This window comes from Maniola hyperantus, chromosome 1, assembly GCF_902806685.2.
Source record: "Maniola hyperantus chromosome 1, iAphHyp1.2, whole genome shotgun sequence".
NCBI classification, from domain to species: domain Eukaryota; kingdom Metazoa; phylum Arthropoda; class Insecta; order Lepidoptera; family Nymphalidae; genus Maniola; species Maniola hyperantus.
In genome coordinates, this window is record NC_048536.1 from 13,082,493 (window position 1) to 13,097,560 (window position 15,068).

General features: G+C 37.8%; 2 protein-coding genes across 4 annotated transcripts in view; both read right to left on the reverse strand.

Annotated features, from left to right (window-relative positions):
* Window positions 1-54: 54 nt before the first annotated feature.
* LOC117996299 (cytosolic carboxypeptidase 6-like) lies at window positions 55-9,129 on the reverse strand. Its single transcript, XM_034984349.2, has 12 exons — window positions 8,969-9,129; window positions 6,161-6,408; window positions 5,724-5,818; window positions 5,123-5,339; window positions 4,384-4,552; window positions 4,212-4,279; window positions 3,719-3,877; window positions 3,318-3,409; window positions 2,637-2,851; window positions 1,490-1,634; window positions 761-939; window positions 55-552 (listed from the first exon to the last, which is right to left on the reverse strand). Exons 1-12 carry the CDS (start codon window positions 8,973-8,975, stop codon window positions 374-376), a joined length of 1,773 nt encoding a protein of 590 aa, XP_034840240.1. The 5' UTR covers window positions 8,976-9,129; the 3' UTR covers window positions 55-373.
* Window positions 9,130-11,313: 2,184 nt separating this feature from the next.
* The window catches only part of smog (G-protein coupled receptor 158 smog), a 79,959-nt gene continuing 76,204 nt past the window's right edge, over window positions 11,314-15,068 (reverse strand). For all 3 annotated transcript variants that reach the window (XM_069498609.1, XM_069498613.1, XM_034984316.2), the window contains one exon: window positions 11,314-14,407. In XM_069498609.1, the coding sequence (XP_069354710.1) occupies window positions 14,255-14,407 (153 nt within the window). In that variant the 3' untranslated portion in view covers window positions 11,314-14,254. The remainder of the gene's footprint in view (window positions 14,408-15,068) is intronic.

Below are 15,068 nucleotides of genomic sequence, written 5' to 3' on the forward strand. Positions count from 1 at the left end.
TAAATATGAAAGCTTTAGACATTATACATTTAATTAAAAAACTTATTCGTTTTATTAGATTTATTTTAGAATAAAATACAGAAATCGATTATAAAATTGAATTAGAGGAAAAGTTGGTGCACAAAAATTTTCTGATTAAGATATTCATATTAAAAAGCTATGAAAAATGGAAGCTCTTAACACGTTAGTATCTTCGTGTATCAGTCGAATTCGCTGTATAGTACGATTCAAACGTAAATGCGCCCCTGACGTTTGCGCACGACGTTGCGCAGAAAACACATTTTGGGTGTCCGAGGTAGCGGGGAGGGTAACTGCGCACGTGTCGCAATTTCACGCAGACGCATTAAAGTTTGAATCGTACTGTGCATATAATTTATGAGTCTGAGTCGTGCGTGTCATATTCGTCGCTGGTGAAGCGAGCTTGCGATCGTCGCTGCAGGCGCGACGTGCGGAGCCGCGGCTGGCGAGCGTAGTGCGCGGGGAAAGTCGCGGGCGCTCTAATGTATGCGCTCAGGTCGACCACTGCCAGCCGAGGTGTACGGACGGCTTTACCTGAAAGTCGAAGTTTTTACTTTAATAATTCTACATCCTAGTCGTTTTTAGACATTGAATTTATCGGACGATTCCCACCGTAGATTTATGCTTCAGATGCCTATTCTGTATCGTGCTATTCGTAATATATAATATTCATATATAATATATAGAAATAGTTTATAATATTTTTACCTGAATGGTAAGGAATGAAGGTTGTGGAAGGTACCTGTTATGATGGGCAACACAGTATCGCCAACATAGACAGTCCGCGGACGCGGCTTCTGCGCCAGGTTCCTCATGGTCCGCGAGGGGAACGACCGCAGCGCGGGGGGCGACGCCTCGGGCAGGCGGGGCGAGAGCGTACGAGCTGCCAACACTCTTCTTTCCGGTGATGAACTGGGGGATCTGAAACACATTTACCATAGGGTTTGATCAGTACCTATCTTACTGTATTTCATCCTGATTAACCCATCGCCGGCTCACTACTGAGCACGGGTCTCCTCCGAATGAGAAGAGTTCAGGCCATAGTCTATCACGCTGGCCCAGTGCGGATTGGCAGACTTCACATACTTTTGAAAATCATAGATTACTCTCAGGCGTCTCGATGTTCTCCTTCGTCTTTAAAGCAAGTGACATTTAATTAATTAAAATGCACATAACTCCGAAAAGTGAGTCCCCGGGATCGAATCCCCGATCTCCCGAATAGGAGCCGGACGTCTTAACCACTAGACAAACAACTAACAAACAAACAAACATACTTTCGCATATAGTTAGTGATTTTGGTTTAATTAACTATAGTCTGCGACAGGTTAAGATGGCAATCGGGTATAAGGTGGGAGCTCTAGGACGCCCCGCACACCCACGCTCACCCGCGACGGGTTAGCGCGGGGGCTGTGCGGGGGGGGGGGGGGGAACCCTCTCCGATTGCCATGTTTTAAAGACCTTCACTTTTTACCTTTCTCTTTCATACACTGGCTTTCGCCTCCGCTTTCGGCGCGAGTCCTTTTTCTTGCTGGAAACACCTTCGCGAGGAGGAATCACAGCGATGTGCCGGTAGTAGTCGCACAACGCCTTCGCTAAGGCTCTTCCTATTTTAGCATCTGAATGTTTGTTGAAGATATTACTTCTATCTATATATAACCTTTACTATCTTGGCACAACTTTTAACTGATAACAATCTTCTATCCCTTTCTCGCAAAACTAAAATTTGTATGAAACCGCACGAAGCTACTATGGCATTAGTCAAAATGACGTCATAATTCTATATGGCTATCTCTGTCTAATCAGAAATATTTAAATAATTTAAATGCTTATAACTTTTTTATTATTTGATCGAAGTAGGTACGTCATTATTTTTATCCTAGTTTATAATAGAGTTAAAAAAAAATTAAGTCGAATACCCTTTGTGATTATTCATAGTAGTTAGGAAAACAAGAATCTGTTGGTCGCTGGTGGCTCCGACTGGTGACGCTGGAAAGACGACAAATGCAAGAGTGGCGCCTGCAGAGCAAGTTTTATATATTTCTTGTCAGCCTATAATTTATATAAATAACCAACCATAATCCACATAGGCCTTACATCTTCGTTTGATACCAAACTCGATAGATGTACCTATGTGGGTAGACACCTTGGTAGACACCCACACCACATACATCTATCGACTTTGATCCATACATCGCCATAATGATAATAATAAAAAAACCGGCCAAGTGCGAGTCAGACTTGCGCACCGAGGGTTTCGTACTACAGTCGTAATTTTGCGACATTTTGCACCATAAATCAAAAACTATTATGCATAAAAATAAATAAAATCTGTTTTATAGAATGTACAGGTATCATATGATATCCCACTTGGAATAGTAGGTAGAGGTACCTTTTAATTTATCTTTAAAAGTTGAAAATACTAATTATTTATTCATACGTTTTAATTTTTTTTGTGATGTAATTACAAATTCAAGGTTTTCAAATTTCATGATTCTAGGCCAACGGGAAGTACCCTGTAGGTTTCTTGACAGACAGACAACGAAGTAATCCTAGCGCTATAAGGGTTCCTTTTAAGGTACGGAACCCCTATAGGCAGCAAAAGCAATGCAAAAAGATACAAGCATCTTCATTGTAATGCATGTACGGCCCTCTCGGCGTCAAACGCCGCCCGCCGAAGGAAGCCAGCACGGAGTAAGCATCAATGGTCCCAGCAGCGAAGGAGCGGCGCACGCTGCCAGTGGCATTCGAATCCGCGTTGTACATGCATGATTCCTGCATCCAAGCCTCCACGCGCATCCCCATGAACTTTGGTAGCACCGCGTGTCGTTCAAACCTGTACAGATTACAGACACATAAACGTAAAATCTTTCCGGCATTGTACGTTAGACTAAACCATTGATTATGTTGCTAATGCAATTTCAGTAGGAGTTAATAGGAATTAAAGAGCAGCAAAGCATTATCTTTTTAAAGATATCAATGTGATTGTAGATGATCGCATTTATGAATCTACAGTAAGTCCTAGTGTATAGTGCCACCAACTTATCTGTTCAGGTGACAGCGTCGCTAGTGGAGAATTTGTTATTGCTATTTAAGAAATTCACAAAGAAAAACGGAATTTAAAATTTAAATTCTTTCAACGTAGCGAAGATTCAATATAGATTAATTATATTGCTATACTAGCTGATGCCTGTGAATTAATTAGCGTGGATTTTGATATGGCGTCTGACGTTCCTATTTTGCCCACCTGAACAGATAGGTAAGTCGGTGGCACTGTACAGAACAGCTGAAAGGTACGTTACCTATACACATCATCGTAGGAGTTGCCCCTAACAAATACACCCTCGTGGCTAACGTCAGAGTGAATGTCGATGATAAAATCCAGCTGCAAAGACTTTAAAAAATATTATTACAAGAGTATACCTACCTACTTTTAATTGATTTTTCAGATTTTTATAGATTTAAGTAGTCCTTTAAAAGACTAACATCAAATTACTTTAGCCAATTTAGTCTTCATGGCAAAGAATACCTGATACCAAAGCCATTTCAATTTGTATTATCAATAGAGCGAGACCCTAGACTTTACCTACTTATTTTCTTAGAAATAAAATGTCCCACACATTGCGTTTCTCAGAAAATAAATAAGCACATAATGTCTGGTGGTCCTGAGTTCTTGGACTACTAGATTAAAGAGGATACCTACTTTTTCAGCAGTGATCTTCTGTATAAGTTCATTGACAGCAATGAGAGCGGGATGTGCAAAGGTTGTGGCTTTGTTCCAACAGCGGTTCAAGTCTGAGCCGAGCAAGTCAGAACGCTGGTTACCAAGGAACACTCCGTCGGGATTCAGCATTGGCACTACCTATAACATTTTGCTGTTTTAATTAGGTAAGTAAAGACTTTAATGTATTTAAAGCTAATTTTAGGATTCTGTAGTCCAAGTGAAAAACAGAACCCTTATTAGATCACTCGTATGTCTGTATGTCTGTCCGTCTGTCACAGCCACTGTGCGCCAAATCTACTGTTGTAAGTTGGGCACACATATCAATTTCTGTGACCGAAACACGGAAGTGTGACGTCAATAAATGAATAGTTTTGTACAAACTTACAAGGTCATCGCAAGAAACACTTTCCGTGCGAGTGTAACTCGCATTTTTCTTGTTTTTTATTTATGTTGAATTAAAACTAATTTGTACCTGAAGAACAATTCCATTTCTCAAAGCTGATGCCTTTTCTGAAGAACTTATCATATAGTCCAGAAAACCTGAAATCAATTTCCATTGTTATAGGTGCATGGCGAGTAAATAGGTTTAGTTAGGTACCCAAGAGCTGATAAAATAGAATACGGTGAAACTTGTGTAGGAATACCTTGGCAAACAAACGAAGACGGCTGTTCACCGCCGTGCACTCTCGCCATAATCAGGACGACCCGTTTTTTGTTTCCACCGATTTTTCCTTTTGTATTAGGCTCATCTTTACATTCCCCTTCTTTTGGCACTAGATCTCCAAAGGTTATTAAATCTATTCGACGTTTTTGCTAAAATAAAAATCAGAGCTTCACAAATTGACAAATGAAGTTTAAAATAACAAAAAAACTTAGTGCTAAGAAAAATTACGAGACATTTCACCGCGGTTAATAGCCTTATCTGATAACAGGGCTGGCTCATTTTTGCGCAAAGGATCAGAAAGGGTCTGGCAGCTGGCTATCCAGCGCGTAAATGCAGCCAGTATTCTTGGCACCATTCCACACTGGCATGATTTGTACAATTAGATAAGGGTAGCTTTAAGTTTTATTGTAACATTTTACTTTGAAAAAACTTGCTTAAAAAAAGTGAAAAAAATCTATATACTTAAGTATTTAAAAGGAAAAGCTGACTGACTGACTGATCTATCAACGCTCAGCACAAATTACTGGATGGATTGGTCTGAAATTTGGCATGCAGGTAGCTATTATGACGCAGACATCCGCTAAGAAAGGGTTTTTGAAAATTCAACCCCTAAGGGGGTAAAATAGGGGTTTGAAGAGTTCCACGCGGATGAAGTCGCGAGCATAGGCTAGTCCTTAAATAAATTAAAAATCTGAGGGATATTTAATTTTGAAACTAACGGTAGTTTGCGCTATACTTTCTCTCGTAGCGAACGGTAGTGCTCGCTTTTCCCACTGTGCGAGATATTTTTGAAGTCTTGAATATGAGTATGGCGCCGCTGCGGAAAATTGGTAAATATCTTCTTCCTTATCGAATCCAAAAGCTATGCTCAGAATCTTCCGGCCACGGTGCACCAAGGAGCGGTGGTAGAAAATAAGGCGTCGAGGGATGCGTTGCCTGGAAATATACATTTAAAAAATTGGTATAGTGTGAATCGGACTCGCACACGAAGGGTTCCGTACCAATTACCATCATACAAGAAATAACACTTTTCAATTTTCGTGGCGTCGATTTTGTAATTTTTATTAGTTGTTCTGTATAGCGGCAATAGAAATACCTACACATTCTGTGAAAATTTCCACTCTCTACCTATTACGGTTCATGAGATACAGACTACTGACAGACAGACGGACGCACGGACAACGGAGTTTTAGTTAGAGGGTCCCGATGGCACCCTTTGGGTACGGAACCCCAAAAACATTTTATTAGGCCGTTTGCGGAAGAATTATTATAGGTATCTGTCCCTTTTATCAGGCCTGATATGTAAAACTTATTCCTTACCATTTAGGCCGAGAAGTTGAACGAACTAATGGAGTCATGTCCTCGTTAAATAGGTTGTGCTCTTTTCCTAAATTCACGAAGTTAAAAATAACACGCTGAAACATCCAATTTTTTTATATAGGTATAGGGAATTAGATAATAAATAATACAAGAGATTGAGACGCTTTATCACCAACATCTGTTGTAGAGTTTTTTGACAATTTACCTGGGGTAGTGGTGAGCGCTGTGGTCTTTCTAAGCGAGGAGGTCCCGGGTTCGATTTCTGGCAGGGGCAATTTGAGGCAATTTTTGAAATTGTGTCTAGGCTGGTCTGGTGGGAGACTTCGGTCGTGACTTGTTACAAAGCCGTCAAGCGAAGACGCGAATTCGCCAAGCGAATTAGCGTTAAAAAAAGAGTAGGTAAGTGTAATGAAAATTTTCTAAAGACGAAAACTTGCCTGATCTTGTCTAACGTTTTCAACAGTGAAATTGAACCAAAACCTCGACCGCGGTCTGCACGTGTCAGGTCTTATGAAGAGGTCGTACTCCAGTTCCGTGATATGGTCCGCTCGCCCCAGGTTGCCGCACTCGAAGGCCGCGTCGAAGCAGAGGTGACCGCGCTTTGCTTTCCCGCTGTGTCCAGGCGGACGGATGATTAGCCGGTTCAAGTTACCCAAGCCGCCCTCCCCATCACTCTCCTCGCTATCTGTTAATAAGTAATCAAACGAAAAAGAAATTTATTCGGTTTTTTAAACGGTATATCAAAGATTTCCCACGGGATTTAAACAAAACCTATATCCACGCGAACGAAGTAGCGGGCATCAGCTGCATCAGCTGGTAATAAATAACCCTAGCTAGTGCTATCAGATTTTTGTAATTATGTAATTAATATCAAAAAATTACCATTCCGCGGTCTAATGTATATTGAAGCGTGTTCAAGAGCGTCTATAAAAGCACTCATCATAACACTGGACAACACTAAACTATCTCAGAAGTAGGTAAAAAACCAGTAAAACTCCAATGATGTGGTTTCAACTCAATGACTTCAAAGAAAGTGTAGAATGTAACTAAAGCGTCAATAAGGAAAACCATTTATCTAACACGCCATGAGTATAAAGTCAATTGAAAACCTACTTTCAATTTATAAGCTAGTTTAGCTCTAAGTTTGAGAAGTTTATTTTACATACAGAAATTTACCGTCTTTGTCATCCTGTTATAACTTTTGAAATTATGATTATCCTTCATGTAGGTATTAATTAATCATGATTCACGCAAACTCAAGTTTTCTTTATAGCACAGTCTATATAGTGCTCATATGTGGAGGAAATACAGCATACGATGAAGCTTATTTTCATTAGCTTAGAACTCGACTTCTTTTATGTGGTAAGCGTTTTTTGTGTAAATAAATGCGGAAGTGTCTGTCTGTCTGTCTGTCTGACTGCTAGCGTTGCTAACTGCAGCTGACGCTGTCAGACAGATGGACGGAGAGCGGAGGCTTGATCCCGTTGGCACCCTTCGTTTACGAAGCCCTAACCATCGTCCTAGCCGTCACCCATATTATGTTGTTGACGTGCAGTACAATCTATCGTGACTCTATATTATGTGGGGTATGTGGCCTGCGCATTTTACATTTACGAACTGCGGAACGTGAGTATCTTTTATTTTCGTCGTGATTTTTTAAAATATTTAATAATTTTATTATAAATCCTAGAAATAGCAGGTGGAAGAAAAATAGATATTAGAAGAAGGAAGCACCTATCGATGACGATATTTTCGAAACCCGTTGATATTTCAGTTATTGAATCTTCAGTCTGTTTGGATATTTTATTAGGATTTCAATTTAGATAACAGAAAGAAGAAAATAGATTCTCAATGATAGAGCCCGGTTATTGGCAATAGATTGAAATCCATTTTCAAACGATCGCTAAAGCTCAATATACGATCCGTAGTGGTAGGTAATAAAATTGCTTGGCTTTACTGTATGTGTTTTTAGTTTAGATATGTACACTTGACGTAAATATCTTTAGAATAGATCAAGTTTATAACTAGTAATATTGATAAGTAGGTACCTAGAAGTTGTTCGTTTATAAATATGTAGGTAATAAGTACACATGGTAAGTCCTGGTAGGTTGTACCTAAGTTGTCTTAGGTTTGATTTCCGAAAAAAAACCTTTTTTCAGGAATTCTGTAGCTAATGATCATCATCATCAAATCATGTAGTTTTGTACGTTCAATAAATTGTATAGATAGTTTTCTCAGACCAAATATTTCAGGTTTACGGTTCGGGTAACTGCCATAGGTGTGTGCCTGCTATAAACTCACCTTATTTACGTAAACAATTTCAAAAGTTATTAAAAAGTAGATATAGAAAGATTTTACCTAGGTGCTACGTGGGTACATCGGTTCATGAACTCGTACGTAGATACTTACGTACGTAGATATGGCCTAGCCTAGGTATTAAGAAGCAATTTTCATGTGTATCGCATTCCGGTTTAGCGCTCTACGTATATCACGAAGGCATTGAGGTATAAATTTCTTGTAAGAAAATCAAGTCACGCAACAGCTCATACAGTAAATGCATATATAATCTATCTGCTAGATAGTTGTCCGCGACCTCTTCCGCGCGGATTTAGATTTTTGGAAATCCCGTAGATAGGTACTATTTGATTTTCTGAGATAAAAAGTAGCCTGTGTACCTACGTCTCCCGAAAGCAAGCCGTAGCAAAAAGTACCTAGCTATTGTTCATCCACGTGGAATTCGGTTACAGATAATTATTCCTGCGGGAACTTTTGAGTTTGTGGCATGAAGTGGGATGAAAACCTGCAAATTTTCAATTTTTTTTATCTTCTATTACCTACTTATTATTGGGACTTGGGATGTTGACTGAGTTTGTGTAAGTAGGAACCTATGTGGCGGCAAAACTGGATTTCATGTAGGGGCTTGCCTAGGTCGAACTAGTTGAGTGAAAGCGTGTCAGGATCGCCGACCAACTAGTTTAACCTAAGTAGGCAAATATTAATTTGTTCTAATCCATTTCTCACACGGAGATAGCCTTCTTGCGATAGTGCTATATAGGGCGATTTCCGATGCTAATTGCGGTAACGCTTTAGGAAATTGTTTAATAAAATTAGCTCAGTCTTTATGCACCCACCATGTTTTCGTCTAGTTAGATATTTCCTAATGCCCTAATCTAACCTAATTCGTAAATCTATTTATTGCAATTTTGATACATCTTCCGAGTGCCGGGAAGTTTAAAATAACATACCTGACATTTTCTAATCTTCACACCATAATTTTATCACCTTATTATTATATTATAATATTTTTTTCTTGTAAAATTATGTGCTATCTATACACAATCACTAACACGGAGTGTCTGTTCATTATTTCAGTCATTTCGCGTTTATCATAATATGCTGAACCCCTACTTGTTGCCACGATACGACACAATGCGACAATTTCATCCATAATGAAAAACAAAAACAAATTATTGTCTCATTTCCAATGCGTAATTTACAAACTTCGTTTCTTAGCAACTTTGTTAGATTATATTATTATTAGTCCGAGAGCCCGCTGGAAATTTTTAGGATGTGTTTACACCTAAAAGAGTAGGGTTGTTTCTTCTGCGTGTCTCGAATGGTTAAATCCCTAGAATAAGGGGCTGCCTCTTCCAACAGCAATGGTTAAATCTAAAGTACTTAGGAATGAGAAACTGAATCCGGATATTTTTTTTTTGGAATTTTTTGGATTAGGTATAAGTAGAACTCATACATGGTATAAAAACACTAAAAATAAGTAGTACCTACTAGCTGAAGCCCACGACTACGTCCGCGTGGATTTGGGTTTTAAAATCCCATGGGAACTGTTTGATTTTCCTGGATAAAAAGTAACCTATATGTCACTTTCCAGGTCTTTAACTACTTAGGAAGGTACGTATGTATACCCATGGAAAAATCACGTCGATACATTGAGACGTGATTGAAGGACAAACCAACATACCAATAAACCACCACCACAGTGGTTCGTTAGATATTCCTACTTACCATTTTTAGGGTTCCACACCTCAAAAGGAAAACCGGCCAAGTGCGTGGCGGGCCACGCGCGGTGTAGGGTTCCGTAGTCACAATCCTCGAAAAACAGATATAACTCCTTAACCTGTGAACTTTACATAGCCCTGATAGTTTTCCTTTAAAATTGATTATATACATACACTACTGCTGTGAATTTTTTCACGTTCCTAGAAATTATCATTTGGCTGATAGAGGGGGGGGGGGGGGGGGGGGAGGGAGAGGACACTTGACTCTAATAAAATGTAGCACTTTAAAACATCATATTTTACAAACGAATTTAGAAATCGAAAAATGATGTTTCCACACCCACAGTATTTTTAAAAGGCCTATTCAACGATACCCCACACTATGGGATAGACGAGAAAAAAGAATCATCCCCACTTTACATGTAGGGGAGCTACCCTAAAAAAAATATTTATCAAAATTTTATTTTACCACTTTGTCGGCGTGAATTATGTTTATACCCATGCTAATAGTCTCTGAGATTAACCGAGGACGGACGGACGGACAGACAGACAGACAGACGGACGGACATAGCGAAACTATAAGGGTTCCTTGTTTACTACGGAACCCTTATAGGATCACTTTGTTGTCTGTTTGTCTGTCTGTCAAGAAACCTATAGGGTACTTCCTTCACATCACAAAAAAAAATTAAAATGTGTTCGTGAACAAATCTATATATGTATATATAAAAGCGAAATACTTAATTATTAATATTTTTAACTTTCAAAGTAAGATAACTATGCCACGCACCTGTACATTCTAAAACATATTTTTATTTATTTTTATGCACTATAGTTTTTGTTATATAGAGTGCAAAAGTCCGAAAAAATACGACTGCAGTACGGAGACCTCGGTGGGTGAGTCTGACTCGCACTTAGCTGGTTTTTATTAATTCTTGAAAATGGTGTTTACTCATTGGGTACCAATGTAGGTTATCCTACAAAATTATTCAAGGAATATGGGTGAAAAAACGATTTTTATCATTATACTAAATACCTAGTTAATTTTATCTTTGCTAAGTAAGTAGGTACTCATAATGCCTATCTAGGTTAGGAAGGTACTCGTAGGTACAGATTACAGAGGTGTAGTGCAGTCATGGACTCTTGTAATAATAAGAGGATTTAGTTAAGAACATGAAAGTTGCTATCTGGAGGAAATAGGAAAATGGGAAAATTCAATAAAACTTAGTCAGATAATCTTATTGTTTATTTAACAAACATATTTAATAAATACTTATTCTTTGGCATTGCCGCATCACACTCATCGCGAATATTTGATGAAGCTCGACGCAATAAATACAAAAAAAATTATAAATATCAACGACCTATTATGGACTAAGAGCATGGGAGGGCCAGACCTTCGTTATTTTGTAAAAGCTGAAAGTTTCTAAGCATATTGTCCCTTACATAGGGAGGAACGATCAGCGCCTATGAAGTTTGGACTATGGTATAACAATTTATTAATGTTTAAGGGTGTCTGGCAGGGGGTTGCCACGACACTCAGGGTGAGATCTATAGAGCGCACTCTGACTTAGCTTAGACTTAAGACAGAGTTAAAACGAGACAGAGCTATATCTCTCACATAAATCTGTCTCGTTTTAACTCAATCTTAAATCTGAGCAAAGTCAAAGTGCGCTCTATAGATCTCAGCCTAAGTGTCTGGCAATGCATGACGTGATTTCTACCTACTATTCCGAAGAAAATAATTAATTATTTATTACATAATAAAATTACATTATTACATTATACTTACTTTGACGTAAGAAATTTTACACCTTTGTTACCTGTCATCTTCTAAAGACACCATGATCCAAACTTCATAGTCGCTGACCGTTCATATCTGTGTTAGAGACAATACGCAGATTAACTTCAGGCTTTTATAAAATTACGAATGTCTGGCCCTATCGTGCTCTCTCTCTATTATTTATCATCATCATTGAGCAGTTAAATAGGACAACAGCGCGCATTTACCAATTTAATACACTACAAGTTTACGAGTAAATTATGTTTGGACGTTTACAAATTTTACAATCATTAATTACTTATATTTCAGTATATATAAAAATGCAGCTTCCATAATGTTTGTCTCCGCAAAACTCAAAAAGTAGTCGATGGATTAATATGAAATTTTTATACAATTACTTTCACAGGCTCCCCCAATCTTCTTCTCTATATATAGAAATGAATCGTTGAATGTGTTGCTAAGCGCAAATCTCGAGAACAGCTGAACTTTCTTTTTTTATAATATTTCTTGAAGTACGAGGATTGTTCTTACGGAGAGAAAAATTTAAAAAATTGCCTGAAAAAGTCTAAAAACAACACTTTTCTATATTCAGCTTCAGCTTTCAGCTTTTATCTATTCTAATATACATGCAAAAGTGTGTCTGTCTGTCTGTCTTTCTGTCTGCTAGCTGTTAAAGCCAATAGTTTAACCGATTTTGATGAAGTTTGGTGCAAAGTTAAATCCCGGGAAATTAAAGGAAATTATGCAATAAATGAATTATGAATTATGAAAAGGACATAGGCTACTTTTTATCCCGGAAAATTAATGAATTCCCACGGGATTTAAAAAAACCTATATCCACGCGGACGAAGCGGGCGTCATCGAGTATTTCCATATGATAAAGTGACCTTTTCGGAAATTTTGATTACATGGTTAAATGTAAGTAGGCACTTATTTAACTATTTTAAATACGCGGTGTTATCCAATTTATTCGCTCAGATTTTGGCTCACTGCTGATCTTACCTTAAATCTATATAATACATTAAGGTACAAATTCCCATTAAAACAATGTCAATATTTACTTGAGCTTATATTGGAGATCCATTAATATTTATAGGTACATGTATTATACTGTATAAAAAAATAAAAATACAGGTAACACTTTTGTATGGAACGATTGCACTTCCGTCCGTTTCCTACCACCATAGTCCATACGTTTACCTGCTCTCAGAAAAAGACTGGAGTCTTGGAATATATGAGTATGAGAGTATACCTGGAATCCAAGATTGAAAATATATCAATCTGCGCAAGCATCCAATCAAGTGCTATATACCTACTTAGTTAACGGCGGTCTCTCCGTCAAGCGCTCTATACAAACGTAGTTAGGTCCTCATAATTTTGAATAACAAATCAAACTCGATGTAATTTTGTATACGTGACGTACGTAGATACGTCTGTGGTTTGCCAGATTTCCGTAAAAATAATTAGCTTTCAAATTACATGGGTTTATCAAACATTTGTATGCAAATTTTTGAGACCGTGTAAGTTTGAAACTAAATATTTTAACGGAAATATATAAAACCACAGATATAATGATTTTAAGCTTATTCATGGTATTTCAACGCAATTGCACGGGTCGTGGTCCCGTCGGCAATTGGGTTGAAATATCGACAAATAACAATATGAAAATAATCGTGGTATGTACCTTCCCGTTATCTACATTAAAATACCACAGATATACTTAAATATTAGCTCCTAGAATGTATAATTACAAACTTTCATTGAGTTTGAGAATCAAACTACATTTGTTTGGAGCGTACTACGAACAAGACTTTGTAGTAAACTGACGTAGTAGGTAATTTGCTTCAAAATAAGTTCCTGGGTTAAGTATATTTCTAGCTAGATTGGAGGTCCTATCGCTAAGGTCAGCTTAATCTAGTGGGAGGTTTCCGCTACAGTGACCACTCTACCCGGGCAATAATACATTTATGAATTAGGTACCAAATCGTCAAACGATTTAGTGTTTCCCAACTCAAAAGTTCCACGACTTGTTTTGGCTCCGATGGCGAAACATGCACCCTCTAATTACTTAGACACCAACATTATAGAGAGAAGAAATATAAAGTCAACATTCATAGAATATTAAAAATAGATACATATTGATTTCTACCGTCAATGTTTAACGAAACACATAATAAAGACCATATTAAGTATTATAAATAGATAAACTCTAAACATTTAGAAATTTCCAATTATATAGGTAACTTAAACTCTTAGGTACTACACACCAATAGGTGGTGGTAGGTACATTTTATAATACCTGCAACTTGAAAAAAAACTCAACAATATAGGTACCTCACTTTTTATACCTACTTGTTTACATTCACAGGAATTTTCTAAATGATTAGAGTATGTGATATATAAACCCCACAATTCATAACAATTACCATTTCAATTCCTGCATTTGGTTCTAACAATAATAATATTTACTAAGCGAGTCTTTTAAATGTTACGTTTACGAGTTTTAACGACCATTTTTATGTCGACCATAACATAAAATTATGTTTATGTTGAAAAGTCGACATTGAAGTAAAATTCTTCACCCTTGTTATGTTTTACCACCGCCTTTTCAGTGGCTTTAACGCAAAGTTTATCTTTAGTAACGTACCTAAACTTCATCATAAATATGGGCGTTCACCTTAAAAACCAATTAATGTCAAGGTTAAACGTAAAGTATGCTTATGTAAATTAGTCAATCACGCTTGTGGATCTCCTTCCGTGTAATGTGATGGACCTTCGGCTGAGCAGACAGAATCTTCAGGAGTCCGCGAGGCGTCCCCTGCCTCGCTCGCTTCCACCACGCTCTGGCTACTGGCCTTGTTCTTGCCACCTCGACGAGCTTGCAGTGCCTGAATATGAAATTTAAAAAACTTAAAATATTTTATTTAACTTTTTGAGTTTTTTAATGTTTGTCGATCCAGGTAGATCTAGGTAATAGGTATATACATGACGTGTAACTTGAATTGAATCCAAGTAGAAGCATAGGTAGATGTATTTATTATTTAATACGATAGTTTAGCTATTTTCTAGTCATTCCCTTACGAAATTGTGACTGTCAATGGACCTTAGTTGTGACTGAATCGAATTTAGTTCATGTAGCTTACCTCTGCCAACTTTTTTAACGCGATCAATTTTTTGTTTATTTAGATAATATCACTGATATGACGCTAGACTTGCGATTGTCGACATCCAATTTAATTTTCGCCATTTTGGCGCTGATCGGGAGCAACAGTGAGCGTTATGTGAGCGTACTCGGAACTAAATGTTAGTGATAAGACATCAGTGTCAACATGGTGTCAACAACACGAATACCGTTAGATAGGTAGTACCACGATAGTACAAAGTGTCAATTTTACTTCCTGGTACGCTTGGTGGCGTGGGTGCTTCAGATTGGTACAAATAACTGTCGGTTTGTATGGCTCATCTCTTCCAGAGTACTTGTATATTAGGTATGTTCATCTCAGCGGGCAGTAGAAATTAACATGTTTATATTCGGAAGAATAGGTGGAA

What these genes read in the sequence shown, in the direction of transcription:
- LOC117996299 (XM_034984349.2), bottom strand. An exon ending in TCAACTTCTCGGCCTAAATG is followed by an intron (nt 5,340 to 5,723) that starts GTAAGGAATAAG and finishes GTATATTTCCAG; the next exon opens with GCAACGCATCCCTCGACGCC. An exon ending in GTCTTCGTTTGTTTGCCAAG is followed by an intron (nt 4,280 to 4,383) that starts GTATTCCTACAC and finishes AATTGATTTCAG; the next exon opens with GTTTTCTGGACTATATGATA.